The 22,479-nt window shown below is 37.4% G+C and overlaps 1 protein-coding gene across 1 annotated transcript in view; it reads right to left on the reverse strand.

The window, feature by feature from the left end:
- Nucleotides 1–22,479, reverse strand: part of rst (roughest) — a 116,856-nt gene that overhangs the window by 5,024 nt on the left and 89,353 nt on the right. Inside the window, exons 6-13 of the mRNA XM_066398449.1 lie at nucleotides 17,474–17,563; nucleotides 15,442–15,606; nucleotides 13,583–13,761; nucleotides 9,011–9,290; nucleotides 6,635–6,880; nucleotides 3,619–3,912; nucleotides 1,861–1,980; nucleotides 1,089–1,348 (exon numbers count right to left, since the gene is read on the reverse strand). Coding sequence (XP_066254546.1) covers nucleotides 1,089–1,348; nucleotides 1,861–1,980; nucleotides 3,619–3,912; nucleotides 6,635–6,880; nucleotides 9,011–9,290; nucleotides 13,583–13,761; nucleotides 15,442–15,606; nucleotides 17,474–17,563 — 1,634 coding nt within the window. The remainder of the gene's footprint in view (nucleotides 1–1,088; nucleotides 1,349–1,860; nucleotides 1,981–3,618; nucleotides 3,913–6,634; nucleotides 6,881–9,010; nucleotides 9,291–13,582; nucleotides 13,762–15,441; nucleotides 15,607–17,473; nucleotides 17,564–22,479) is intronic.

Raw genomic sequence — 22,479 nt, forward strand, 5'->3', positions numbered from 1 at the left:
GGGGTAAGTCAAATTTATGGGGCGCGGGGCGGCGGGCTATATGTTGACCCTTGTCAAACAAACGTTCGGTATCCGTTTATGAATTTATTTAATATCGATTGTGGAACAAATGTGTATTTTACCGGGGAAATTGTTACAGGTCTAAGGGTCGATTTGAAAGGGGGTGCCCCCATCCAACCGACAATATTACGTTTCCAAAATTTCTCAATTAGAATTTCAGTCGAATGAGACCCGGTTGAGGTAAACAGCAAACTGAACAGGATAAGACTTTCTCCAGTTTTGAATCATTTTTACTCTAGCTGGCAACATAGCAGCGCTGAAAGGTAGAAACACATGTAGCGATGCGGCTTATCAAAAACAGTTGCAGTGTTGCTAAATTTCAACAACTGTCTTAAATTTTTGTAAATTTTCGAAAATCGTTTTAACCACTTCATCTAAATCAATTAAAAACGAAATCGCATATTTTTGGTGTACTCGAAAATTAAACACAATGTTAGCTCAAAATTGAGTAAAATTGAGCATTCAAGCGGCCTTGCAGAAGAGCTGCTGGCGAAGTTGGATTCTAGGTAAATTCTAGCAGTTATTCTCGATAACTTACACGACTTTGAAATAATTGGCAACGTGGCAAAGCTCAAATGTTTCAATGAACCAATAGTGTTTCACTGCAATATGTGAGTGATGTAAAAGGGCGATTTTTCATGATATCTGCCAATACTGCATTACAGAGTTGCTAATCTTCAATAACTCTCCTTAAATTTGAAGAATTTATGAGTATGGTTTTTAGACATTTTACTTGCGGGAAATCTGTATATGGACTCTGTATGAATTTAATTTCCATGGAAAATCCACGTCAATGGGAACCGAGTTTGCCATTAAGAAATGATAAACTCGGTTTCCAACCTTTAATAAATCTGCTACTTAAATAGGACTCATCCAGGTCACATCCGATTAACATTTTAACCAATTTCAAGTATATATTTTATTCGGGTTTGCCACGTGGAACAGTTGATGAATTTCCGCTCGAAGAACTTTGGAAAAGTTTTCCAGGATTTATGTCTCTACTTATTTTACACAGAATAGCGACTTACCTTGGGTGGAAAATGGGGCTCATTATAATCAGCGGAATATCGGTAAATATCCTGCCCCCCCATGCTCACAGGACCGGCCAAGGGCACCCCGATTCTGGTAATGACCGATTCGCTCCCCGTTTCCGATTCCGCCCCTGGAATGTAGTCCATGTCGCAATGGACATTGGAATTGGACGATCCGGTCCTGAGATCAATCTTTAGATCTGAGATGTTTGAACTTCGGTCCGACTCCTTGCACTGCTTCTCGATGGCGTGCGCGTCTTGAAGGGAAGTTTTAATTAGTTTTTTCGTAGTCTTTTATGGTATTATGCAAATCCCTAATTGGCAAACTAGCCCCGAATAGACCGCGCCAGGAATTAACCCCCTCCCCCACCGTGCCCATTCGGCTTGTTTATATTTAATCTAGATTAAGTTTCCCCCCTGTAATCAAATTCTGAATAAAATCCACATAGTTCAGGCCTGAATCGATTTTATAATGGGAAAAGAAAGTTGTGGTTAAGACGAGGTACTTGGCAATTTTTTGCTAGGAAAATATTTTTGCAATTTCAGAATTTCATGATTAAAAGGGTATAGGGGGTGTTCCACAAGCAAAGGGCATTAGAATGCGTCTCCCAACGTTGAAATTGAAATTTGCTTATATTATATATGTATGTATAAAGCACTGCAAGACACCTAAATGTCTTATACCTCGATCAATTTTATATAGCTTCTAAAAAACAGCTTTGGAATGCTGGCGACCTCTATAAAGCAATAAAATAGATTTTATACTTACTCTCTGAAGGTGGTTTCTTGCTGCCTTGCCTCTGACAAAGAAAAATAATCATGATGATGATTATGAGCAGAATTATGGCCCCTACCACCCCTACGACCACGATTAGCATAGGAAAAGACTCTGGAAGAGAAAGACATTATTTTTTTGGATATCTTGGGGTAAATGCGTTAAAAAGGGTTGGCTGTATACCGTGAAGGTTCTGTGTCGTTGCCTGATAAGACGGTCGTATATTTTTGCGCAATTTCTTTTAATTTCGTTAAACGGGAGTTTTATTAAAGGCACGCTACGTGATGGTGGTCGCGTGACGTCCATCGTAAAAATTAAAATGAATTTTGCATTCTACGGTTCGTGGCGTATACTGACTGTGCCCTGCAGTGTGTAAACACCTTTCGCGATATTTAAGGTATTTCTGAACAGATTTATTTTATGAACTATAATACAGGGACTGCGCAAATTATGCCATTTTTTTAAATAAGAATTCATACCTAAAAACCGGTTCCAATAGAACTGACTCGACCGAATACACATATATGTACTATTGAAAAGCATAAGCCCGGAAACTTTCCAAATGCGCTTGCCTGCTAGCCGCTAAGTTGCAACGTCAATGTCAAATATCAAACCATTTAGTATGTATGTAGCTTTACTTTGCTGTGTTAAATTTTACATGCGCAAATTATGTGTTTTGGTTAGTAAAAATTGCGCTTTAAATTCATACCTGCAAAATTGATGAAAAAGTGAAATAAAATTTTATTGTTCATCAGCTGTCGTCGACGATTTACAAACACTCCATACGTTAAATTATTCATAACTCTTCGATGACACGACTGAGTTCGCGTATGCCCATATGGTATGATCCGCACGCACTATTACGAATTCAAAAGGGAGCATGTAGCGCACCGGGCAAACCGTCAAAATGCCCGACTTGCTTCCCTTTTTACTGTCCCTAAAAATCGATTTTTCGGCACTTCGGACATTGTACTCGCCGCTCATATAAATAAAAGATTAGAGCCCCAATTCGTCCCCACATATTGATTTCTCGGCCCGATTATCCATAGTTTAGTCGGATCTGGCTAACCGTCCCATTATAATATACCGCCGGGACATAAACACTAACAGGTTTTATCACGAGGTTTCAAAATTTGCAACAAATCTGTTACGAAATTCATAACTTTCTCACTGTAATGATTTCTCAAAAAAATCTGTAACTTTTCGAAATACTTGTTCCAGTAAGAGGCGACATATCCAGGCAATGCATGAAATTCTTTTATCCATTTGCGAATTTAATAAAAAATCGACACAGGTGTCTTCTCAAAAATTAAAAAAAAGCGTTTTAGAAACAATTTGGGGTCACTTTGAATTAAAAATCAGCTATAGTCATTCTGGGCCTCTCCAAGGCCTAAAAAATCTTTCGATTCCGGTGGGAAAATATTTGTTCCACGTTGGTCAAAAATTTTCGATTTTAGGTTTGAGAAACTTTTGGCGTCTTTTTAGGGTCATTCAGAATTGATATAAAATTTTAAAAAATCTGTAGTAATTTCGATATTGATTTGAATTTGGGGTCACTGTACGTAAGCCAAGAATTTCATATTTTCTTGGGAAATTGGTGGGTTAAAAGAGGGTAGACAACTCTTAGGGTCAGTTTAAACTCAGTTAGGGTGAATAATCGCAAATTAGAATAAGTTTTGCTAAAAAAAACGTCCAAAAATATGGCCCTTCGGCAATTTTTTCGATTAACTCTGTACAAATTTATCCACTTACTTTGGGGCATTAAATTGATCTCCACAACATCAGTCCCGTAAGGATTGTTCACGCTGCAGTTGTATATGCCGAAGTGCCGTTCTTCTGATTCTCTAATGATCAGAGTGGACTTGATTCCATCGGGTAGAGAATCTTCTAATATGGAGTAATCGTGGTCGTGCAAGTCCACTTCCCTTCCATTGAAAGTCCAAATCACCCTTTCGGGGGCTGGGATTGAGAAGGCGACGCATTCAACCCTCACATTGTCTCCTTCTATACCAAACTGGGTGCGGTGGGATACTATTGAGGGAGGGCCTAGAAATAAGAATAGAGAGGACTGATTATGAGTCGTTGCTAATATTGATTAGAAAAGAACTGTTTTATGTAACGGTGGCGAGAAAATTGTGGAGAGTTCGACTGGAGATTCCTAAGATTTAATTTTTAAAAAATGGTAAAAAAAATTAAATTTTTAGAATTTTGATTTGTTTTTTTGACTTTTGAACTCTTTCTAGAAACTTTGAAAATGCTGTTTGCTGCACCTAAGTGGAGAATTCCAGAAAATTACAAAAGTTCGAAACCAAAAAATTAAATAAGGAAAACATATATCGAAGTAGAACAAAGGGAGATTTATATGTGGCTGATGTCTGATATGACGTGTCTTAATGGTGTTTCATTTGATAATTTTTTGAGGCCAATTCAGCCACGTGTTCCGAAGGTATCCATCCCACAGTGTAATTGTCCACTTAAAATCGATGTTCCCACAAAAATGGAAATAAGTACTAAAAATACTGTAGATAATGTATATATTTAATGACGAGTTCAGGTCACTTCAGGTTACATTGAATGAGTGAATTAATATATGAAAAAGGAAGTATTGAAAGTTCGTTTACCACGTATAAGGCGCAGGGCTAGACCCGTCGCCTGAGGTCTTATACCTGATTACTTTATCGATGTTACTAAACAATTCTTAAACATTTGTTTTAGAACTGCATTTAAAGCAGTATTAAAGTCTCGGGTGCCACCCCCCGCAGGTTTTAAGTGGTAGAGGGGCCACAAATAATGCCTTTCGGGAAAGCCTTTAGATACTGGAGAAATGTAATTCTAGAGTTCAGACCGTAATTTGGATTTGACAGCCAGAAGAAAAGCACAGATTTGAAGAAGTTTTATTAATTAAATAAAGACGGGTACAGTTACGGGAATGCGGGATATAACAGCAACATTATTAAGAAGAGAACAATGCACAGTAGAGGAGATACTTAAACAGGGAAAGTTAATGAAGGGATAAAGTATTTTTTGCTATTGTGGTGATGTAGTGACGTAGTGATGAGGTGGGGCCAACTATGGTCTGGTTACGCCTACTGTGGGGCTCATTTATTGTCGAGCTCAGCATAATGTTTAATGTGTCTGGTGACTAATTATAGTAACGTCAGTCATAAAATCTTCAATAAAATTAAACCGAAGTGACAAAAATGAGAAGTAATTTTTCTCGCACATAAACAGAATGTGGGCGTTAAATACACCAAATTTAGATTTTCGAAACGTTACAAAAATTTAAAATCCTATAAAAATAATATTTCCACCATAAAAAATAAAACGAAATTCTATATTAAATTTTTATTTAGAAATTTCATTTAATTTTATTGAAATTTCATTTGAATAAATTTCAGAAAGCGCAATGATCATAATCGATTAAGAAGAAAGAGCTTTTCTTCATGCGAAAATAGCCTGTAAGTCATATACGAGTAATTCAATCTTTCAAAATTTCGAAAAAAAGAACCAATTAAAGAATATTACTGTCAGGAGAACCACTTGTACGGCTGTGGATTGATAGATTTGATACCAAAATATATAAATAAAACGCAGTGAACAAGATTCAGCTACGTCGTTAGAAATCGTATTAATTTTTAACGATTTTTTGTCATATGAATTAAATCTCCTTTTTGGATTGTAAAATAGTTATTGTAAAGAATTGACATTTTCAACAAAATTGGACCAAAATGATGAAAATTAACCAAGTGGAAAAATAACAAAAGTGTTTTATGCCCATTTACTAAATGGCAACACAGCAGCTTTGTTTTGTTTTAAAAATCTGATATGACTTAGGGGCCAAAATATAACCTGTGTTGCCAAAATTTGCAGATTTTCCCGGACTTACAAGAACCTTTGTGGGATAATTTAATAAAAATTAATGTACAGTAAAGTTTCTCTTAAAAGTTGCAACAGAAATTTCATTTAAGGGTCGTATTTACAGAAAGGGCGGCACCGAAAGCGGAGAACTGCACGTTCATACAGGATTCCCCCAGGGTACGTGAATAAATAGAGAAAATTAAAAATTGGAGGCTATTTAGATAATTATTGGGCGCGGTCGTGTACGTGAATCCACAAAAGAGCACCGGGGTCTGCTATATGACAGGGTGTAAATTAAGTCCGTGTTTGCCTTTATATAGAAGGAATATGACTAGATACATTGGTCTGCCAATGATCTTAACAAATTATACAGACTTGTTCAGTTAATATTTGATAGAATATAATTGCGGAAAATTATTAAACTTAGAAATCTGTAAAATACGAAATAACTTCGCATTTTGATAAATTTATTCTTGCTTTTGGTTGCAACTTTCCCCATTGACCTTTGTGCAATTTTGGTGCTCTAAAACTTCCTCAATAATCTTTGAAATTCTTACGTTTATCGAGGAATTTAGAGTTTCTTTCTAGAGCGGAGTATGCAGATTCGAAATGCACAAAAGAAGAAACAAACTTTGTATTTCTAGTTTTTGCCAAATTAATTCCTGCATTTGCAGGGAACTTCCTCCAAGACCTTTTGTGCCATTATGAAATTATTAGATTAATCCACTTGAAAAACGGAACTTTCATAATAGCTTTGTTCAGCAACCCTTAATTGTTGAAGACAAATTTAAAAGGTAAATAAAAAGCTTAGTCAACTTTTCGAGAACCGCCCATCTCGAATTTTCTCGTCCACCCTGTTTATCTGTTTCAGGCTGAATTCAAATTACTTAAAATTTAAATAATCACTCACCTTTAAGATAAATGGCAGCTTCAGCTCCGATGTCCTGAAAGCCAGTCACGTGGGCTTTGCAGTAGTAACGTCCAGCGTTGTTCTGCTCCACCTTTAAAGTGAGATTAGGGCTGGTGCTCACTTTTTTCTCTTCATGGTACCAAGTAATGTCGGGAAAAGGGTTTCCGTCCACGTCGCAGGTCAGGATCACAGTCGAGCCAACTTCGGCTTGGACTGAGCGAGGTTTGGTGCGAAATTGTGGACCATCTGGAAACAAAATGCAAAATTACCTAAAGTCCTATCAATATCAAAGAGAATATGAAACCTTCTATGAAATGGATTTTTCAGCCAAATGAGACCAAAGGACAAGTTCTTAACCTGAAATTCATGTTTTTCATGTTATAAATTCAGGTCTTAAAAAATGTTGTTCCCCGAAGTGCCTTTAAGGTGCAAGATTTGTGGTGCAAATTTAAGTATTTTATCACTTAGAGGGCTGAATTTCTTAGCAGGAATTAAGATCACAAATTCAGGCCATTAATGTCACCTTCGGCGGTTAAAAACTTAAGTCTCTCAAGCCTCTTCAGAGGGTTGGCTTCCTATGCAGCAATTTAACTAGGTATTTTATCCTTTCTGCCTGCTGAATTTCTGCTGAATTCCTTAGAAATTCAGTTCATTACGGTCATAAATGTAAATAATTAATATTACTTCTGGTTTAAAATCTTTAACTGGAAATTCAGTAAATTCTGGAGAAAATTCTAAATTTGTATGCATAAACTCAGGTATTTGAGGTCGTTTTATTAATAAAAAATATCAAATTGCCTAAAAATTATGTTAAAAATAAATGAAAATCCTTTAAAAATAATTTGTTTCCCATTAAAAAAGGGCACGAATAGGTACAAAAAAAATATGACTAAAATTAGAAAACTCGGGCAAGTAGAAGGTGATTTTCTTCGCATAGATAGACTATTTAGATACGAGTAGAGAAAATACGAAGCTCTCTAAGAAAATCATAAAATCCTATGAAAAGAATTTTTTTTTACTATTAAAACCAGTATAGATATAAATATACCTGAAAATGTTCAAAAGTACGGGAGATATCCAATTTTGACCACTTTTGAAATTTTAAGCGCCGATCTCTCGAAAATCCGAAGAGCAATTTCATTAAGAGAACAGTCCACGTTAATTGCTTCGAAGAGCTCTATTAGCCTGCGCTGGGCAGGTTGCTCTATTTCTTTTAGTTACTGTAATGTTAATGAACCGGGATTTACTTTAATATTAATTTTCGCGATTTTGAGAGTCGCTCGAAACGAAGGTTGAGAACTGGACTGAAAAAGGGTTTATTCTTATCCAGCAATAAGTTTACATAAAAACAGAAACTTTATCACCCCTTTGCTTATGAAGAAAATATAACGATCTAGAACGGCTGGATGTGGCGTTGTTTCTTACAGCTTTGCCGACCTTGTTGGTACAAGAGGCATTAGAGTCCATGATGGCGAAATTGGACGAACTGACGTCACCATGTCCTCTTGTGTTCTACGTGCCGATTGTGTAGGAGAACGAAACGTGTCAACGACGAATTACAATTTAGTGGCACTAATTAATGGCAGTGTTAAAAAATAGGACCAAATTTTGTGGAAAACAGGCAATTGCTTCGAAGGTCAATGCAGAAAAATACACAGTATGTATTATTGAGGTTGTTTATATTCACCTAAATGAAGCAGAAATTCCCGTAGGTACATGTACACTACATGAAGGTAATGCTGCTATATCAATAAATTACCTTAAACTAACAAACACAAAGTTAGCGAACTATTATTATTTAGGCATTGAGGGTTTATTCCTATTGCTGAATAATAGATAAGCGTTTCAGGGTAATGTTTCCAAAATAGTGCAGCCAAACACGAAAGATCCAGAAGTAATTTATGCTCATTAGCTAATCATTGTGCCGTTTCCCGCAATTTTCGGTGGAAATTGACCAATATACACTACTTGATGCATTCCAAGTTTCCATGGACGGTTAGACGTGAAAAGTCAATTTCCATAATTCAGAGAAGTTTAGGTCACACTGCAGCAAACTGAATTGCCAAATTTAGTTTTAGGGTAAATTGACCATTCTTCATAAGCAGTCCATGCATATAAAATACAATATTCTGGGAGGAAGCTATTTCGCGGCAAATAATAACCTATACTAAGCTGAATAGGGCCCCTGGTAAATACGAAAGCATGTCCGAAAATAGAGAATTATACTTTATGAATTTCCAGGGGTTCGCGCCACTCAAATCGTATAATCTATATTATTTCGGTGACTAAGCTATATTTTTGCTCGATTATCTTGAGTAGTGGGTTTAACCTGGTTGAGGACTATATTAAGGTAAAATATAAGCTGGCGACACTTACAACTGATGTCCAAAGTCTGGCTCTCCTCACTCTTCCCTACTGCGTTGTGCACCTCACACTTGACAATGGCGTCATGGTGCCTCCTCGAAACGTTGTGCAGCACCAACTCGGTATTGAAGTCCCCAATGATAGGCTCATCATTCAGGAACCATTTGTATGAGACGTTAGGAGGGTTCGCGTCCGCTTTGCACCCCAATCGCACCTCGGATCCCTCGGGTATGCGCCCGTTAGGGCTCATCCCTGACAGCACTGTGACCGTGACTTTCGGCGCATATTTCACCTAAAAACAAAAAAGTTTGTTCATTATACAGCAGCCCTATATGAATTGCTAATGCCCCCCTAACGAGCAACTCGTCCTCCGTGCAGTCACTTTAACTACGTAATTACACCATAAACTCGGTTAAAAATTTATCAGCCTCCACGATGTCGTAACGAGGGTCAGTGAAACTTTTTCAAAGTTGCCTTGTTTTGCTAATCAAATTTCGGACGGAGTTTATGACGTAATTGGCCATCCAGAAGTTAACCGACGCGGGGTCTTTTTTGGATGTCGGGACGTGCTCGCAATTGCAAGTAACGAGGTGGGAGAAGTAGGGCTAATTCGGGTGTTAACTAACAACGCTCTATTCAGCAAGTGAGTCACCTTTAAAAGGAGAAGAAAACCTTTATATGCGTTCTATTTAGAGGGAAACACTGTCCGTAGCAAGGTAGCAAGGAGGGACGCGAGGGGGTGGGTACGTATCCAATAAAAGGAAACCAGTTTGGAACTAGGTTCTGGAGATGCAACCCGAGAAGAAGATCCCCTCTTCTGGAACTTCTCATCGGAGTATCTATTTCACTCGCTCATCCATCTTTCTGTGAGATTTCATCAGGTTTTCTTCCTGGCGGCTGAGCTACACGGAAAGATTCGCTTTGCTACTGCTGTTCTCAGTTCTTCGACATTTCTCCGAATTTTCCGTCTTTCCTCTGCCTCATATGTTCTTCATAATCTCCAGATTTCGTTCACTCAAATTCGAAGGTAAAATCTTAAAGTAATAACATCGATGCCCCTTGAAGCCCCTCCACTTTTCGAAGCCCTCCTCCTGGAATTTCGAAAAGAGCAGCTGTAAATTGGCAAAATGGCTCAGTTGCCACTTCAAGTCATGACATGGAATGGAAAGTGGGGAAATCAATGGCGATCAGGAAACGGGATGAGGAAAATTCTTCTTGAACACACGATTTAAAGCTGTTAGCGACAATCACAATTCACATGAAAGACCCATTTTTCAAGGGTACAAGTCTTAGTCATGCTTTATTTGCTGGAGCATTTGAGGTGTAAAAGCTGAAGGAATCGGAAAATTAGGACGGACGGCATAACAAATAACAACGTGGACATTTTGATTATGTAAAAAGGAAAGCTGGGGATAGATAATGCACTTGACTTGAAAGGTCGCAGGGAAGCTGCGGAAAGGAGAGCAGACCAACTTAGGCGCTGGAAACCAGAGAGAAGATTTCTCTTATGTTTTCTCGATTCTTGTTAGTAAATTTGTCATTTTAGTGAAGGTGGGAAGTGGTCTTTCCAGCAGTCCCCCAGAGGCTCCAGGAAGCGGTAAAAGAAATCGAATATTGTCTGGAAGAATTTTTATGATACTTTCTTTCGCGAGCACCAACACGAAAAGACTTCAACGAGCATTTTTCGAGTAAACACCGTTACGTCCTGCTCTAATATCACGAATTAGGTCGATCACCGAGTCTAGACATCATCAACTAAAGCGCAACTATTTGTCACCAAATCCCCATCATTTAAACAGAAAAATCCAATTTTCTAAAAAACTGGGAATTCGTGTAAAACTTTTGATATTATATCTTTATCCGTAATAAAGAGCTTTAAAGCAAACGGCATTTTGTCGCTTTGTCACCGCTCTCTAATTGTGTTACGGACGATCCGTTGTTCCCGACAACTTTTATTCCGGCAGCATTTTGCCAGAGATAAAAAGAATTTGCTGCAGAAGGACTGTAATGAGCCAATGTGGCTCCCTATTGCTTTAATTATTAGGAGTTTGAAAAAAATTGTGTAAGTCCATGAATTGGCACGAAACACGAAGGGGGGAGACTGTAATAAATCCGACGTAATTACAGGTCCTCTGGCATAAAGCCTCATCCGCTATTCATCACCGTAATGTATCAATAACATGATTAGAAAGTTTTTCTTTTATGCCGTTACGGAAAACCCATTCATTATAATTCTTCCATTTTCGTCAGTGAGAGAACACTCTGCGCGTGTTATAATGGCAGCACGCTATTTGATGTTCTGTTATTTCTTGCCTGGAGGAAGGTAATAAAAAAGGGATATTCAGGGCCCGCGGAAAATGGAAAAGGAATGCCATGTGGAGGAATTGCCATTAAATATTTACATCGACGTAGGAAAACGTTTATTTCACAACGAGGAACCGCTTGTGTCATTGAATGATAAAGGCTCTCATGGAGATTGGTTGGTTTTTAAAACGATCACCGAGACACAAAGAAAAATATTACGCTGGTAAAAGGCCGGATTAGTTTCCTTTTCTCCCTCTTTTGTCTCCACCATTTGTCAACAGTGGCAAAACGAATCTAATTTGTGTTTAAAGTTCTTTCGGTTTACGGCCATTAGAAGCCATTGTGGAGCACAATCTGCAGATAGGAGTTAGTTTTACAGTTAAATGTAACTGGAGTACGAAAACAAGAAGAATGTCATATCATCAGTTCCAAGAACGGAAAAATTTCCTTTAAAAAAATATAAGTAACTGGTAGCGGCTTCTTCCTTTGTGAACTTTTCCATCCAAAATTTTGGAATTATGAAATAGCATATTTCGTTGGGAGTCCGGAAAATGCCATTTTCCCGTGTGCACCTGATCAATTCTCGTGTCAGACGAAGCCGAAATAGGAAGTCATGCCAGCACGAGAAAATACATTTCAGGATGTGTAATAAATGATACTTTTCAGTATTAGACTCTGAATTTCATTAGGAGAAATGATATTTCTCCGTGCCTTCTCGCAAAAGGTGTATTTTCAGTTCAGTTAACTAACTGGGAAATACTTATTTTCAGTGTCGTATAATGAAAACTTCTTTCCAGAAGTTTTCCCGAACAGAGAAATTTTTGAAAGCCCTCATGTTTCTGATCAAAGTCTTATGTTCGAAAATTACCCAAGAAAAGCTCTTTTCAACGTTGCCGGTTTATCCCAATATGGTGTAGTATAAAGTAAATTTTCGTATTTCCTCTTATAAAAATGGATCTCTTTTTTTAAGACTTTTCGTATGTCTAAAATTTTCAACATTCTTTATAATAAGTGTCTGGTGCTCTGGGTTTCAACCCAAAAAAAGGCCTTTCCAAATGGCCGATTTTCTTCAATCTGGTTGTACATTAGAAGCATTTTTCCCTCTCTATTATGGTAAAAATATGATTTTTTTAGGACTTTTCATGTGTTCAAAATCTCATATTTTAGGTATAAGTTTTGTGCTAGCAATTTAAACCAAGAAAAGCCCTTTCCAAGTGGCCGATTTTTCTCAATATGATCGCGTTTGAGCGAAAATATAAGCTTTTCAAGATATTTTTACGAGTTTCCTCAATATAATTTTGTTTGAGGGATTCACCCTGGAAATTGTTGCTTTTACTATTAAAACTATCAATCGCCATCAATGTGCAATATCAAGTCATACCCCGTATCATGTTACTTATATAAACTTAAGCGAAGACAAAAGCTATAATATTGCGCAATGTACGCTATATTTTTTGTTTTTATTCAATAGTGTGTACTAGAAAAGGATAGTTCTATCCTATGCAGCAGATTGCATTATTTTTGATCCGAAGGTTGATACGAACAGTGGGGGAAAATACGAATAAAATTAGAGACTCTTTTCATACAGAAAATGACTTTAAATGCTGAAATTTTAGTAAAAATTAGAAGATACCTTTCGTCGCTTACAGATGACATAAAACATGTAACAAAATGATGGATCCCATTCAACTAGAGCGTTAGGTGATAGAAAATAACTAAAATCGGATGATTCTATCTCGTCAGCAGTTTTGACAAAAGTGTTGAATTGTTCAGTGTCATGTCAGTGTGCGTTGTAGGAAACTGACTGCGTACTTATCATTCTTGACATTGTCTTTTTTTATTGAAAGGATTAACGGAGATCCCATAAGTTCCTTTGAAAGTTGACTCATATCAAACCGTTGCAGAAACAAACAAAAAATGAGGACTTTTAACTTTCATAAGACAAGCAATGAATTACTTGAAATTATGTCGAGGATTACCCTGGCGGAAGCCGTTCTGTCCCGCAAAATGGACTCGACAATAAAAGTTTTGTCCTGGAAAACCTCTCGGCGAGGTATTGTCCGCCGATATAAAAAGCCAACGTATAACACAATGTTTGAATCGGCGGTATAATAGAACGGACGGCGATGGGTAAAACCCATTTGTTCTTTGTGGACAAAACGGGGACTTCTGAGCGGACATTTCAAAATAGCTCCCTTTAATAGAGAGATAAAATCCGAAAATTTAGTGCATTGTGGAGAAACTAAATGAACAAACTCAGTTATTAAAAACTGGACTTACCTCTAATTTTAGTTTAGCGCTCCTGTGAGTCCGTTCGGCGGTGTTTTGCGCCTGGCAGGTAAATGTGGTGTTATGATGCAGCTTTCTCGGTGTCAGCTTCAGGATCGATTTTGCTGTAAACCTCCGGTGATCAGGTAACTCCTCGATTATGTATTCGTTACCCTCAGACAAGACGTTTCCTGCAAAACAAAATTACAAAGCTAATAATTTATCTTTCTAGCCCACCTTAAAAATTTGCAGTGTACAGAAGAGAGGATTTTTCGAGATTTATAGAGCAGGTTTTGGTTTCTCTAGCGATGGAAAAATCTAGAAAAATTGCTAGCTCTTCTTCACCCGAAGTTATGATTTTGTGAAAATCCTTTTTTTTTAATTCCAACTTACTCCTTCATCTGAACGCTTCTGTGTTGATTTATAAATTCGCGTTGAAAATTTACAGTTTATATAGAAGAATCGGGGCTATTCGACTGTAAATAAAGTTTCCTCCCTATAGAAGTACAAACAGAATGCAAATTAATAATGCATAAAACAAAATACTACAAACACTCATCCCCAACACTTTCTCTTGATGCAGTGACAATGTTTGGATTGCACAAACCGCATGACCGATTGGGAACGTGTTTCGCGGTCTGATTTGGGGCGATAAACGTTTCAGATGTTTTACCATGGTTTCTAATTCGATGTCTATTAGTATCGAAGAACTCACGGTTATTTACCATGAGCTCATTGATTGGGCAATGTCTGTTTGTAACAAACGTTTATGAACAAAAACGATAATTTGTTCGCCGGCGAACCGAAAGGATTTTAAACGCTTGAGCCAATAGGCACGGAGAGGTTTGGACGATTGACCAATGGTCAAACTAGTTGTTGATTCACTTTGCACGTAGGATATGTGATTATAAAGGAAGGATTCATACAAGTTTGAATACAAGTAGATGTTCGAGTGAAAATTCGTATCTCTAACAATTTTCAAAATCCATGTACTTAGACATGAACTTGTATAAGAAATATTGCTGCTTTTACTATCAAAACTTTCATATAGCACCACTGTGACAACGTCACAAAATTATGTACCTTCGGAGCCACCCACCCCGCATCATATAGCTCCCTTTGTCTATTATATGACCTTAGGCTTCTAGACGAAGATAAGAGCTATGACATTAATCCTCTATTTTAATAAAGAAGGCCCTGGGTGCAGTTGACACATACGTTATATCTTTTGTGTCCATTTAATGATGTGTACCAGAAAAGGATGGTTGTATGCTACATAGAAATTAACATTAGTTTGAGTCGTAGGTTGATCCGAACAGTGGTAGCATATGAAAATTTACTGACACAAAATTAGAAGTTTTCCTATCATTTTTAAATTTTGATATTGAATTATTTTGGTAATCATTTTTAAATTCCCAGAAGTGCTTCTATAAAATTGATGTTTGTACTCCATTTTTCAGTCAATTACTTTCGAATACTCCTGGAAGGAACGCAGGTCGTTTATTCGATTATTGGGACACATAAAATACGCCGATTATCCCATCACTACAGTTAGAATTCGCCAACAAAAGAATCTCGATATAAAGTTAGAACTTTTATGAGCATTAAATATTTTAGAGGCGAACAACGAATGAAGTTTTGTATACATGTCGAGCAAACACTTGTTGAAAATCCAGGTTTAGTTTGTTTGCAGACGAAAGGTACACTTAAATTTCTTATTTGTGTATATACCTTTGTTTCGGAAGAGGAGTATTCCCAAATAAAACTCAAGTTTCAAGCGCCGCATAAATTATGTATGTTCTTCAAGGAGGCTAATTACTTTCGAGAGAGTGAGTAGGAAGAAATTTAAGCTCGCTTGGGAAAACACTTACCATGCCCATCTATCCATGTAATCTCAGCTGCAGGCTTGCCACCGAAGCTAATGCACTCTAGCTCGATTTCCCGGTCTTCAGTGGTCACCATGAAGTCTCCTTGGATGATTTTAGGTGGGTCTGGCGGAACCAGTACTGTGAGCGTTGCAAAATTGCTTCTAATACCTAAAAAGCGAACGTTTATTACAGTTTTGCTCGTAAGTAAGTGGCCAGTAAATGTCTAGGCACGCAATGAATTTTTTTCATTCAAGTTGGAATATAACATCGTTATATGTCTATCAATTAAATTCAGAAATGATATATTTGAAAAGTTCGGTGTGTGATCGTTTAATATGGATAATCAATTAAAAAAAAACGTATTTCTTAAATTATTAAAAATTATTTTAAAAAATAACATATTTTTGAAACGCAAAAATCTAGGTACAGCAACAGAAAAAAGAAAAATCAATGGAATAGAATAACAATATTGTGTTTTAATCAAGATTTGGTAAGATAACCCTTCAAATTCATCACTGCTTTAAAACGATTTGGCATAGATTGTACTAACTTTTGGTTAATATCGTTCCCTATCTTCTGCCACTCTTGCACCACAACTCGTTTTAATTTTTCTTTGATTGTAATTTCATGGCATCGAATTCTCCTTTCTAACACACTCCACAGATGTTCAATAGGGTTGATATCAGGACTTTGAGGAGGACTTTCAAGTCTATGGGGAGTACTATACATACAGCAGTCATTCGCGAACAATGTAAGCTGTGTGTTCTGAGTCATTGTCTTGTTGGAAATAATAGTCGCCAGTTAACCCAAATTTTTGCGCACTTTCTTATAAATGTTCTTTTGAGATATTTATATAAACAAGTCTATCCATACTTCCATCAATTATGACCAAATTTCCATCACCCGACGCCGCCATACATCCCCATACCATAATGCTTCCACCTCCATGCTGAATAGTTTTGATCGTATTCTTCGAGTTAAATGCTTCTTGTGGTTTTTTCCACACTTATTTTAAGCCGTCTGACCTAAATATGTTGTATTTACTTTCGTCAGTAAACATTACCTTATTCCAGAACTCCACATCACGATTCAGGAATTGTTCTGCAAACGTTACCCCCTTTTCTCTATTCACTTTATTAACAAAAAGCTTTTTCCTGACGGTGCAAGATTTTAATCCAGACCTATGAAACGATCTTCGTACAGTATCAGCGTGAATTTTTTTTTGAAAAAGTTTGCTTATCTCTGCGGCAATTTTAGGGGCACTAATTCGCGGATTTTCTTTATCTTGACGTTTGATTTTTCTCTCTTCTCTAACTGTCAATTTTCTTGGTCATCCGGGGTTTGATTTTCAATTGTTTTTTCCGTTCCATATCTCAAAATAATAGTTCCAACTGTATACCGACTTCTGCCTATTATTTTCCCAATTTCGCCTTAAGATTTACTCTCCATGTGTAATTTAATAATCGGATTTCTCTTAACTAACGATAACTCTTTGCCACTCATTTTTTTACTAAGACTACTTCTTTTACTAGAAACAAGACTGAGACAATTACACATCTGACACATCATTGTTCATCATTTGTTTTTAATCAGAACCTACTTTAGCAATTTGGAGCTGCTAGATCCGTTAATAATTTAAATTTAGACAGGCGAGCCTAGATTTATGCAACCAAGAAAACGTGCAAATTCCCTTTTTTTAGTTCTAATGTTCGACTGACTTATTATGAAACAAATTAATTTTAATAATATTTTATGTAGGTGACAAATGAATAATTTAGCACAGAGATTTGGATATTTCCGTTTTCCAAAACCGACATTTTTTTGCAAACACTGGCAAGTCCTCGATGTGCCCAGACTTTTGCTGGCCACTGCATATAACAGCGCATTATGTGTCAATTCTGTCCATTTGAGGCTCTCGCTCGAAAAGTACATTTCTACGCAACACAGGCACTCCATCGACCAATGGTATGAAAAATTTAACAAATTTGGGGTCTTCCTACGCTGAAGAACCAAAATGTCTAATCAACATCCTCACCTGGTTGTCCTTGAGGTCCCGGCGACACTTGACACTGGTACTTCGCGTCATCCTCCAACATTACGGGATAGATGTCCAAAGAATAATCACCTGCAACAAGACAAGAAGTTTTTAACTTAAAAAAGTTACAGACTCATTAAGCTCTCTTCATCAAAACCCGGAAATCACTTACAAAAACAATAAACCGCGGCTGTAGCACCCAATAAACAGCATCGCACAAGCACTTTACGATCTGCAGATCGATAAATTTTGACTTTTACTATGCGAAACATGCTTTTTCGAGTATGTGCTGAAAGATTTATCCACATTCTTGTCAGTGAAAGAAAGCAATAGCGTCACGTCTTCCAAGGCGAGTGGCCACTAAAAAAACTTTTTAATTAAAATATATCCAGTTAGACGAACCGGAATGCCATAAAATCTACGTAAAAATCGAAAATAAAACCCAGAAAATCGTTAACGTTAAGGATTGTCGAAGCTCGAACGTTTCTTGTGAAAATTGAAGTCAGACGAGCACGCATGCTGGAACAATACTGCTATTTTTGCTTACTAAAAGCTAAAATTCTACTTTTTATTTTATGATCGTGCTCATTTTTCCCTGAGGACTGAAAGGGTCCTCCCTTGAAACAAAAAGCCAAACCTCAGCCATTTTTTGATAGTTCATATACCTACCCAAGGGCTCTTGTCTGCAGGACATAAAAATGTATCTCAACACTGCAGTAAAAGCCCCATTTTTATGGGGGAAGAAGTTCTCGAGAGCCTCTGAGCTCTTAAAGTAGCTTTTAGTAACAACAAAACTACTAAGACATTCCAGCTTTAAAACAGGCACTCCACACATTCATTAATTAACCTCTAATCTAATCAACGCGGGGAGAAAAATCTAGGCCACCTGTTAAGTGAAATCATTCTAGAGGTAATAAAAGCCCCATTATGACTGTATGGAAATCGTTTTAAGTACATAAAGCGCTTACTATAATTCAGGAAAGAAGCATTCAGAGCGAATTTTTTCGATGCCAACGGCGTTAAAGCTCAAGCTGAACTACATATAAAGCTTTAATGCTTTGGAAGTAAATTAATTATAGACAGTTTAGGTCTGACCAATTTGTGTTATCTGGCCGGTTATGGTTGCACTTACATTGCTTTTAATTTGCTCGCATTATATCTAAATCTGCAGTAAAAAAATATTCTGTGGGGGCCCTTGAAGACTTAGCGCCATTTAGATATAATTGAGAGATAATTTTTGCTGAAAGAGATAATTTTTAAGCGGGCTAAAACATATCGCTAATACTAATAGTAAATTGGCCCATGTAAGTGGGCCCTGAGGGGGAAATAAATCCTGGAAACTTCCGTGGAACAGTTTTAAAAGAGATTGCGCTTAGACGAATAAACAAACACAATTTCCAAAACAATTTAAATTCAGCGCGCGGGTCTAACTTCCCCGTTTCGATTCGTCCCTGGATTTCAGCAGGAAACTTTTTCGCCCTTAAAAAAGCACTTCGATGAAATTTTAAGTTTGTTCTTTTCGGCTCTAATTTAGTGTAATTAGCAAGGTAGCAAGTTTTTGCACAAGTATAAATTATAAATTTGGCAGTAGTGACCGTTCGAGCTTCGGATGATTAACTTCACTTTACGGGAAGTTTCATAACAATTACAATCAATCTTAATAATTGGTCGGTATTTATCAGTAAATAGCCTTAATGCCTCCGGAATGGAGAGGGTAAATAATGGCCCTTAACAGAGCCGGGGTGTCAGATCAAGATTTGTGATACATCCAACCAAATGGGGGGGCCCCCAATACTTTTCCCAATCTCATTTATTGATGTCACAATAAAAGCGCTTTTCCTATAAATGTTTTTGATTTTGATTAAACCAAGGAAGTGGCAACCTCGCGATTAGAGTTTGTTTCTGTCAAAATTGTAACATTTTCAAAGAAGCTTATTGCACCTTTCGTTTTTCCTGTTCTGTTCCTTTTTACAAACTTGTTTGAAATATTTTCTACACATTTTGTGTTCCTTCTTCTTAGGATTTCCTTCAGACACCAGCATTTCTCCACTTTTTTCCACCCAATTTACAAATTCTTCTAGCATATTAATTTTTAACGCATTCGCCTCCTCGGGATTTTGTTCTCCCACTGATTTCAGCTTTATTCATAATTTCACTTCTTAGAACGTCATTCCCTTTTATATTTGCAGAGAGTTCTCGCTTTGAAGCTGTTCGCTTAGAAATCAAATTTGACGTGTTCGGGCGATTTCTATCAGGATAAAATGTGGGTGCGACCTTTATGTCGGGCCAGCTCTTCCAACTAATTCCAAATCAAGGGAACGGCAACGTGGCGATTAGAATTTGTTCGTGTCAAGACCACCGTAAAATCCCATCGGGGAATTCCTTGGAACCGCCGTAAGACGTTTCTTCAGGATTCCTGTCAAGATTGTCAAACTTTGACAGAATTGCGTCGCAACTTCTGTTAACACCGTTGCCAAGTGGACTAAAAAGTTCGGAATTGAGGCATTAAACACACACACTGATCGTTGCTTTTCCCTTTAGTAGTATGTTACACTTTTTATTAGTAGTGTATCCAATTTTTATCTGGTGCGTTCGTTCTCTTGTATTTAGTTTGTCAATTTGCAGAGTTAAAGCGCTGAATCCTCGTTTAAATTGTCAGAAAATCTACGTTTGTCGTTAATAATTTAGTCAAACATGGGCGAAAGACGTCTCTGCAAGGAGCTACCGCTATTTGATTCGTCTTAACTGGATAAAGTAAAGTGTGAAAAGCGACAATTTTCCTCTCAGAGGTGTTGATCAGTTTGTTTGATTTATCAATTAACTCGAGTGGGATGTTGCAGCAGAGGGGAATTTGGTGTTTTCCTGTTAAATTGGTTTCTTCTGAGGTGTCGCGTTAAAACGCAATCAGGGAAAAAGTTCCCGCACGAGGCTATTAACTTTAATAACAAGAATTTAATTTATCCGAAGATTGGTTATCCGATATTCTGGCTACGTCTCTCAAACAGAGGGAGTTTCTTATACATACGACCATCAAACCACGGCAAATCGGTTAAGTTTCGCTGATCTCTCCTAAATGGGGCCCTGCATCCTCCCTCGGCATACTAATTACCGTACTAACGGCACAAACAACTTCGGGACTTCCCGATACTTCAGCTATAGAATTATTAACACGTCTATCAACCTCAAGCTTTCAGGTTATCTCATTATCGAGTAACGCCCCGTGTATAAGTCCCTGGAAAACGGGACACATCTATCCTTCATCGATCAACTTCTTTTTTTTTTTATTAATACGGAGCACACTACGTTTTATGCGGTAATTCCAGCACATATCCAGGGCGAGTTCCATATCCAGGCGATCCCCCGGGGGCGGTGAAAAGCTGTTATGTCACCGTGTTACTTGGAGCATCCCTTCGTGGGCTGTGCATGCCGAATTCGTCCCTCGGCGCTGGACGATATTTAAATTCTGTTCTGTTTGTCTGGGTGTTGTCCTGCGTTGTGGATTCTCATTTCAATAAGATGAGCTTCTTTGTTTTTAGTAGTGGAAAAATTGGTCAGATGTTTTCTGGGATTTTGAGGTGAGCCGGAAAGCGCAAATAGGAGGAATCTTTTTGGAGGTTCGTTTGATTGAATCGGAGTTCTATTTTCTGCGAGAAACAGTTTAAGGTTCGGATTTTTAGAGTTTACGCAGAAACTGGTTAAGTCTATAAAACCACGAAGTGGAAACACACAAGCAAGTCGGCTTTGCAGTCATTGGTTGCTGTCGAGTATCACAAATAAACGTAAAAATATGTAAATGGAGTAAAAAACTGACCCATTTTTACACAAAGTATTTGTAAAATCACTTTCTGCAGGCGCGTAACTATGGCCGCTTAATGCGTTCCTTAACTAAATTTGAATAATAAAATTCTAAATTACTTTTGACTTTGATCGATTTTTCAGCGCAATCAAATTTGTCAAAATTATGAAATGGAAATTTGCTTTGTATTGCAGTAAATCTGCTTTGCGGCCACAATCGTCACAGCTGATCCATTTTGAACAGTTTTAGCCTTACAAGACAAACAAAACAATCCTCTTTTCTTTTTTTTTCAAGCGCTTTATTGGAGCATTTGCGAATGCACATTTCTTTCCCTTTTCTTTGCATTTTGTGAATGATTATTTATGTATACAGATTGTCCGCTCCTCGAGGGTAACCACGGCGCACTTGAGCCAACTCCATAAGCAAGTAAATAAAAACCTTTTCTGACTAATTCCAACATTTTTATTGGATTCGATAGAAGAATGCTTGGTATTAGCGGCAGAATGTAATGGCACAGTGAAAAACAGGGTGTCGTATCAACCCGAATTGAGGTCTAGTGACTTTATAAACTCAAGCACACCCATTCTGATTTACTCCAATGCAATCGACTAGTAATGTCTTTCTTAGCTCTAATTGATTGATGATGCATCCTGACTGCCAAATAGATTTGTGTTTCTTCCAAAGTTGCAGCAAAATTGCATGCTAAAAATAAACTTCACCGACACACTGTGTGCTCATAAACTAAGCAGGAATTCTCGGAGTTCTCTATAATGATTGCGGTGTTTGTCGCATAGAATAACAGAAACGTGGTAAAATCTTTTCACAACTCCGTCACGTTTTACTAAAACTTCCCAAAAAGAATACAAGAATAATGAAATTTGAACAAAAAAGAGACAATGAGCACTGCTGCCGATAAAAAGTTGTAATTTTATCCATGTCATACGAGCGCATGTTTTCGGAAGTTAGTCTTTGCGAGTGGAATACAAATTACTTTTCAAATTGTGTTTGTTTACGGAGATAAGACAATCCCGGCCCTTCGTGACTCTGTTTTATTTATATTTTTCGTCAATTTTTAGTTAATTGTCCTGTAGCCTGGACGTAATATCTGATGGCAAAACCGAAAGCACCGTAAAGAGATGCTTTCCCATTTTCCAACCGCCTCGCAATTTGCCATTGTTATTAACTATTTTCTCTTGTCGTCGTGTTCCCG

The sequence above is a fragment of the Euwallacea similis genome, chromosome 17 (assembly GCF_039881205.1).
Source record: "Euwallacea similis isolate ESF13 chromosome 17, ESF131.1, whole genome shotgun sequence".
NCBI classification, from domain to species: Eukaryota; Metazoa; Arthropoda; class Insecta; order Coleoptera; family Curculionidae; genus Euwallacea; species Euwallacea similis.